This window comes from Saccostrea cucullata, unplaced genomic scaffold (genome assembly GCF_032062105.1).
Source record: "Saccostrea cucullata isolate Sc308-1 unplaced genomic scaffold, CSIRO_AGI_Scuc_v1 ctg3538, whole genome shotgun sequence".
Taxonomy (NCBI): Eukaryota; Metazoa; Mollusca; class Bivalvia; order Ostreida; family Ostreidae; genus Saccostrea; species Saccostrea cuccullata.
Window position 1 is genome coordinate 16,055 of NW_026918140.1, and position 8,751 is coordinate 24,805.

At 34.0% G+C, this 8,751-nt stretch overlaps 1 protein-coding gene and 1 pseudogene across 1 annotated transcript; both read right to left on the reverse strand.

Annotated features, from left to right (window-relative positions):
• Nucleotides 1-294: 294 nt before the first annotated feature.
• On the reverse strand, nt 295-3,836 carry LOC134255617 (uncharacterized; annotated as a pseudogene).
• A 1,336-nt stretch (nt 3,837-5,172) lies between these two features.
• Nucleotides 5,173-8,114, reverse strand: LOC134255935 (uncharacterized). Its single transcript, XM_062738568.1, has 2 exons — nt 8,051-8,114; nt 5,173-5,747 (listed from the first exon to the last, which is right to left on the reverse strand). The coding sequence occupies exons 1-2, from the start codon at nt 8,061-8,063 to the stop codon at nt 5,278-5,280; spliced, it is 483 nt and encodes a 160-aa protein (XP_062594552.1). The 5' UTR covers nt 8,064-8,114; the 3' UTR covers nt 5,173-5,277.
• Nucleotides 8,115-8,751: the final 637 nt, after the last annotated feature.

Here is an 8,751-nt window from a genome sequence, read left to right on the forward strand (position 1 = left end):
CACCTGATTCCAACACTGATAATTTGGAGGTCAGTGTTTGCACTGCTCCTATTTTGTGTTGTTTTCTGGACTTTTGATCTTGAATACAGTTCGCTATCTCCACATGTTTCGCAAAGTGCCAAAGGCAGGTGAAAAGGAGATTCTCTTCCCAGTCACGTGATCCTATCTCTGATGTTTTTGTGGTTGCTTAATGTTTTCTGCTAAAATATTTCATGCCACCAACCTGTGGATGAATTATTTGCACCAAAAATCATGAAATCAATGAAGACAATAGAAACAATATCTCTGATTTATCTAACTAGAACACACAACGCATGACACAAAAGCACCATTCTCATGGTGAGAAGGGACAAGGGAGAGAACCACACACAGTTTTCACAGGATAAAACAACAAGCCATTTATTTCAAATCGTTGAAAATTTCAATTCAACATGATTTATACTTTTTAAGATATCGGATTATATATAACCTTCGATGAAATCCGGTCATACACTTTCAATCGTTTCAAATAAAAATTTGAGATTCGCAAACGCATTCACAGATTTCTGTGCTCACTTTTCCATCATTAATTTGTAAAAATTTGTTATTTGTGACAAACTTATAGTTTTACATTTCATTTTAACCGTCTGTCTTTCTGACTACGTCACACGCAATTGAACGTTTTCGTCCACCCTCCCATCTTTCGGTTTTCTTGTCATCTGCTGAGCAATCGATGACCCATCAACCATCCAAAATCGGTAAAGCCATTCATCTAAACAACTCTCTTATTTACATTCTTTCCTCTGCGAGACTTGTGGATCAACCAAACTGTCTCTACTACCGATTTCCCGATTTTAAAGCAAAAATACATTACAGTTTGTTGTCACTAATGTGGCAATTTTCTTCCATTTCGACATTTCCTTTGATCAATACATCAAAGTAAAACAACAATGTGTATGATAAAAATAGCAATGATGTCATTTAATTTTCAACTTAAGACTAGAAAATATTGTAAATTTTGTCTTTTTAAAATTTTGGGAGATTAGGTGCTTTGTAAAGATGCTTAGTTAATGTGTTTGTCTTTTTCATTCTTAAAAAGTACACGTTAATTCGTGACGTTTGGGTGTGACGCGGCGACATCCACTATGTTCTTTCTTTTAAACGTTTATAAAATAAATTCATTTAAACATTCTTTGATGAAAATTTCAATGTCAATTGTATTTATGATTGTGCATCTTTTGGTATATAGCATTTGATAATATGACGCCAAATATTAAAGATATGGACACAGTGACATTACTTTTGGATCAACCTTCGTAAAACAACCTTCCGTTTTCGTCACGTCTAGATCCTTCGATGAAATCCGGATCATCGACAAGACAGAGGTACTCTGTGCTCTGATAAATGTGCCTATTTGATGTAAGTATGCCTGAGTTTTGTTTCTGCCAAAACTGTGGGCATGAGCGTTTTCCGGGGATCATTATGGAACAAGACGCCATCTTGACTCTGCACACGGCACATCTTCTGATATGCGCACTCGTAGCATGTTTATTTGGTACTCGGCGCCATTGAGGTAGCCAAAGTCATCGCCGCCTGCGACGGAAACTGATGAACCATGGGGCAGGTTTCCTGAATCGTGTGGTAGGCACAAAGTATTCACACCGTCACCTGCATCTAAGTATTGTTTCCCTCCAGTTATCTCTGAATGAGAATAAAAGCCAACTTATTACACAAGCAACTCTATATACATTTAAATTGCAATCGTAGTAGAGTTCTATAAATATTCTTTTTAACGAGTTTTATCTTAGTTTGAAATTACGAGTTGATTTAAATTAAATGAATAATTTTTCTTTAATGATCTACTTAATTGAATTTAATTAGTGTTTAATAATGCTTACTATTAACTTTTTTATGTAGCATTGTTTCGATTTGGAAAGTGCAAATCGAAATGATTACCTTCATAAACAACTTCCGTTCCATTTACTTTTGGACACGTTTTCTTTCCCCAAATTTAAAGGTGGAACCTAAGTAACCACATTATATAAGTAATGAAAGTAATGTAAAATTTGTAAAATTTCTAAATGAAATCATTCCGAACTTTTGGACAAGTTTTCTTTCCCCAAATTTTTAAAGGTGGAACCTAAGTAAATAAGTAATGTAAAATTTGTAAAATTTCTAAATGAAATCATCCCGAGTACCATCTGGTTTTATGAATTAACAAAATATAAAATAGCTGATTATTTTCTGTTTCTAGTAATCAAATGATACTCTATGTAATGTGTCTGCTACTTCAACGGCTATCATCACTTTAATTTCATTGTGAATGCTTGAACAACAAGAAAACATTTAAATAAGTTCAATTAAATATTTTTTCAATGATGTACTCTTTATTCCGATGCAATCCTTTCGCCCGCGTGGTGCAGTGGTTAGAGCGTCTGCTCTACACTAGAGTGGCGAAGGAGTTGATCCGTCCGACGTGGTTTTGATTTCCACAATGGGATATTAACACCGGTAACCAACAGAAAATAAAATGCTCTTTATTATTTAAAAAAAACGCAACATGCTCTATCTTACAACAAATACTTCAAAGCCAGATTGTATGTATTTGAAGGCGTTGGTTTTACACCGATAGCTGATATAAATGTATCGTTCAAAGGAGAAAAAAAGTATTATACTTATCTAGTTTTTTTTAATTAAAAAAGATCTATTTTGTTTAAAAAAATAATAGGGTGGACGTGTACATAATTTGGGGCATTCAAAATTTTGCGTACTCACTGGATAAGGAGTTGTTGACGTAATTCTAAATTAGCGCTACACTTGTCCGTTCAGTGTTTTGTAAATGTAAATAATTTCTTAACGGTATTCACGGATTAGCGCATTGCTGTCTGCGCCAAAGCCACCAAAATATGAAACCCACTTTTTAAAGTAGACATACAGTAATTACAGCGCATGCCAATGTTTTAACACAGCATACTGTGATTCAAAACAAAAATATTGGAGTTGGTCACGTTTAAGTATCGATAGAATATATTTAATGCAACATATGGAGATAGCGAACAGTATTCCAGATCAAAATTCCTTAAAACAAATAGAAGCAGAGAAACACGGACCTCCAAAACATCAGCGGTGGGATCAGGTGCCATGGAGGAGTGAGCATTCCCTGCCAAACGGTCACAACCGCCGTGTGCTCTCCGTCATGACCGGCAAACAACAAAAAATCGTCATCAATTCAGTGAATGAATAATGGACCATTATTTAGTACAAAAACGTCAGTCAGCACCCGACGTAATGGTAAATTGTATTTGTTGACAGATAAATCAGATATTGATATATTTACATAAACCTTTTTTCAACAATACTTACTCTGTGTGCCCTGTCTGTTTTGTTAAAACAGAAACCTGGTACCTCAAAGATAACAATTCCTGATTTTGACTTCCCAGCTGAGATTTGAGTGAGTTCATCTCCTGTTTCAGATGTTCGATCTGGGACTGTAGAACTTGTGGATCACCCAAGAGGAATATTGTGGACTAAAAACATTACAGTTGATTCAACTGGAGATACACATGTAAGGGAAGTATGCATCTTATCTTTACTCAAACAGAAATCCTTAAATTTATCCATTAATAGGACATTTATGATCTTGAAATTTGTGATAAAGACATCTCATTCTCTTGAGGGTGACAATGTGGTTACTTGTATGCTTGATTTAAGGTTTTCTGTTAGCTTTGGCTCTTGGATATACCCTTTAGTTCAATCGGTAGAGTACTAGACTGGCATGGCAGAGGTCGCGAATTCATTCAGAAAGTAACATAATTCACCAATCACCTTACTTTTACTTTATGTAAAGTGTAAACCATTCTCGTAAAAAGACATGACTTGTGTATATAATTTTTAATAAATAAAAAAATACATTGTAAATTAATTTGATCAGAAAAAATGTTTCTGATAGAACCTTGCCGAAGTACGGTAAAATCAAATATTTTCATGGGGTAAACTTTTCAAGGTTTGAGGGAAAAAAGATATTTTCTGTGAATCCTAGACCCCCCTAAATATGTTTGCATCTCGCAAGACATATGTTTTTTTCATTTGTTAATTAATTACAAAGTTAAATGATCTGACATTTATTACGAGTCTGCTTCCTCTCTTTTATATTTGGATGTTTACTGACTACAGACTATATAATTAAGGTCAACTAATTTCTAAATCCTATGATAACATGGATAAGCAAAACGTACAATGTAGTAATGTTCTGTTTTCACCTGGATCATATAGGCCTAGTTTGAACCTCAAGAATGTGCTCCGTGTAATATTATTTTATAAACAAAGCAAACTATTTTGTATTGCCTCATGAGCGGCTGAAGAAGTATTTACATGAGTTTCAGGGTAGCAATGTTTTCCCTTCTAAGATAGAAATGTAATTTCTAAGAGGTCAGAATTATTCTTTTCTAAGTGTAGCTACATCTTTTACAATTCAATGCATTTTAAGAATTAGAAATGTTTACTTTTCTGAAAACAGTTGAAACTATATCATAAAGTTTTTGAATGAGTTTTTTAAAAAATATCATAATTTAGCATTGTATACAACTGATCTAAATATCTGAACCTGCCGCTATCAATCAAATAGCAAAACTGCTGAATGCTGTCATTTTCAAATCATGTTTAATATTTTGTCCGTTTCACAACAAAAAGCATTTTGTACCAGCTTTTGAAATACGCAGGAAAGGAATCTCAATGTCAGTGAATTTTACGTTAGAAACCTCTTCTTTCAGCTTTATGTGCTATCCGATTCAGTTTGCCTGGAAATGTGATCTTTTCAACAGTTTTCATCTATTTTTGCAACAACAGTGTTAAAGAACTTTTTTAAAAAAAAATTCTTGCACAACTAAAAAACCAAATTTATGATAAGACCAATAACTTTGTTTGGACTTAATCATATAAATTGAGTATAATTACATAACATCTAAATCTACTCAAATGCATAAGAAGACATTTAATTGGCACTTTGTCTTGAAAAGTTACCTGTACGTTTTTTCAGTTTTGATAATATACAGAAATTGTGATATAAGATTTTAAACTTGTTGCTTTACTGCGGGATGCAACCTTGTAAATTATACTAACCATTTATACGTATATATTAAAGACATAAATGTAGGGAATGTTTTGATAATTTGTAAAAGTAAATATATCTACTGTATAAAAAGAGTCCTACCAGCATTTTTGTAAAAAGTGACTTGAAAATAATTATATGCTACGAGATTCAATAAAATAGACTAAAACGAATAAAAAATATATTAAAATCTATTTTGCGCAAACAACACAGCCAACAAGAACATTGTTCTCATATGGAGGACAAGGGAGAGAACCACACACGGTTTTCACAGGATAAAACAACCTTCCGTTATCGTCACGTCTAGATCCTTCGATGAAATCCGGATCATCGTCCAGACAAAGGTATTCTGTACTTTCATAGTCATGCCAACTGGATGTCAGGAAACCAGAATACTGTTTTCGCCAGGTCACCGGGCATGAATGTTTTCCGGAGATCATGATGGTGGAAGACGCCATTTTGGCACGACAAACGGCACACGGAACATCTTCCTGTATGTGGACGCGGTGGATGGAAAATTGGTATTCTGCTCCATACAGGTGCCCGTAGTCATCACCGCTAATGACCGAAATACCATATGGTAGTCTTTCTGGATCGTGAGGAAGACAAAGGGTGTTTGCACCACCTCCTTTTTCTGAGAAACTTTTTCCACCGGTAAATCCTGAATTAAAAAAAAAATAAACTGCAGACTTTTCTTGAAAATAGTTTCAATTGTAAAAAGGATATGTAGATAACGAACAGTATTCAATATCAAAGTCCATAAATAATACAAAATAGGAGCAGAGCAAACACGGACCTCCGAAAAACCAGAGGTGGGATCAGGGACCATGGAGGAGTGAGCATCCCCTACTGACCAGACACCCCGACGTGTATTCCTTGTCATGATCGTGAAATAACGGAAAAATTCGGCGTCATTTAAGCGTATAAAAAATGATCTAATAATTGATATGAAAAACGTCAGTCAATATTTCACTCAGTGATTAATTGTATTTGCTGACAAGGTCATTGTATCGATCATAGAACTTACGAAATGATGACTTTAAACGAAACTGCTGATATTCTTGTTTCATCAACTTTCTTGTCAATAATTTACCTCGTTTTAGAGATTGTTCATACGAAGAGCATACTCCTAATTATCAACTGAGATATATATATATACTACGTATGCTAGTGATGAAGGTATATTGCTGCACAAGTAAAGGAGGTAGACGATAGAAAAGTTAAAGTCATCACGTTTATCATATAAATTGGTTGCTAGATTACCATTAACGTCTTTTTAAAGTAAAATATCTAAGTATAAAAAAGATGTGTCAGACTCTGTGGAATCTTTTATCTCAGGCTCTCCTGGATATATCGTATCGACGTAGGAATGGAAATTACCATTGTTGATTGACAATACGTCGTCGATATATCTTCGTCGATATATCTTCAAGTTCAGTTGAAGGCCACAGCAAGTGTTTTCTTCTTTTAACGCATAAGATTTTGCATAAAATCTACTTCATATGAATACAAAAATAGGTCTGCTAATAACGGAGCGCAAATGGTTCCCATTGGAATTCCAATAGATTGTTGGAAGACCTGGTCTCCAAAAACCACCTAGATATTGTCAATCAGAAACTCAAGCATCTTCTTGCTGTCAACTTCAGGATTTTCTATATCTCTCAATTAATTGATTCACAAAGCTTTCTAAATCGATGTAAATTATTGACAAGCAAGTTGGTGAAACAAGAATATCAACAGTCTCGTTTAAAGTCATAATTTCGTAAGATCTATGTTCGATACAATGACCTTTTCAGCAAATACAATTTATCATTGAGTCAATTGCTGACTGACGTTTTTCAAACCAATTGTTAGTCCATTTTTATACACTGAATTGACGAAAGTTTTTTTCCGTTATTTCACGATCATGACAAGGAACAGACGGCGGGTGTGACCGGTCAGCAGGGGGTGCTCACTCCTCCATGGCACCTGATCCCACCTCTGATGATTCGGAGGTCCGTGTTTACTCTGCTCTTTTTTGTATTGTTTTATGGACTTTGAGATCGAATACTGTTCGTTATCTCCATATCCTTATTCCCACACGGCCTCTGATCCCACCTGTACATTTAGTAGCTGTTTTTAGTCGACACTAAATTTGTTTTGCTTTAATTGACATTCTGAATACTTGCAATCTTCATACAATGTTTTTTATCTGCTCTTGTTCATTTGTTGAATGAAATAATGATAGTTTTGTCTCATCTACTAAATTTGTGCAGAATGCTTTTTTTTGGGTTAATTTTTTAAAAAGAGTTTCACCCGGTCTAGTTAAATATTTGATACTTGAAATATGTTATATGCTTAGCAGTCACGCTCACCTCATGCATCTTTCCAAATAAACTTTAAATATTTTGATAAACATTTATATTTTTGTTTGATTTTGTAGTCATTCAAGAGGAATGTACTATTCTACTTCCTCTTGGGCCATCCTTAAAAAAATGTTTGTTTGGAATTGCCGCCTGAAAGGTTTCAGACACAGGATGGAGGGAGGGAAATTATTTTTTTTTTAATTAAAGAAAAAAAATTAATTTTTGATAAAAGTTTCTGTAAATAGTAAATACATTTTCTGACTTTTAAAAAAAGTATCACTACCATCAACAAAAAATTCTAATTTTACCTAGATCTGACACTATATTTCAGTGTTTTTTTTTTTGGGGGGGGGGTGCATGTCATACATGTAATGGGCAAAAAAATTGATTAAATAAAAAAAATCTTGATCAATAAAATTTTTTTCAGGAGGGGGCAATTTTAACGAGGCGGGAGGCAATTCCAAACAAACTATAATTTTATTTTAGCCTTGTGCAAATATATACTACTTTACCCTAATACCCGTAATATATTATTTTTTGCACGCCGTATCTTTCATAACAAAATTGAATAATTGAATGCTTAGACAGCAATATTCCTAACGGGATAAATAAAAATTACCTTTGTAAATCATTTCGGTGCCATTCACATTCGGACAGTTATTCTTTCCCCAAACGGTAAAGGTAGCACCTAAAAGTTTTTGAAAAATCATGCATGATAATTGAATTGATACTGAATTTTGAAACAAATGTATTTAATGCATTGAGAGCCTGTTTGATATAATATGTTTGAGACATGCTTCTTGAAGTTTCTTGTTATTGAAAAATCTTATCATGATTTAAAAAAAAAAAAATTCTATTTTATGCAATGCCTCGAAAATTGTCATTTGATTTTTAAAAACAAATTACCACGGTCGTTAGATTGCTGAGTAAGAGCGAAGATCTGACCCCTCAAGGACGATATTTCATTATTCTGGCTGGCCAGCTGAGATTTAAGGGCGTTTATTTCCTGGTCTGTAGTGGTTTTTAAGATGTTCACTTCTTGTAGAAGATGTTGGATTTGGGATTGAAGAACCTGCGGATCATTCAGGAGTAGTCGTTCCTGTCTTTCCAACCCACGACATAACTGCACAATCAAACTGCATAGTAACACGGACGGTAATTTACAACCCTTAAACATGGCTGATTAGTAGTTGTGAATTATATTGGAGACATTATATTTTTATCTATAAGACATAATTTACTAGAACTTCCTTATCGTCAACCCAATGACATAGATATGAGTGCACTGAAATATATGCTATCACAATATTAAAATATCTA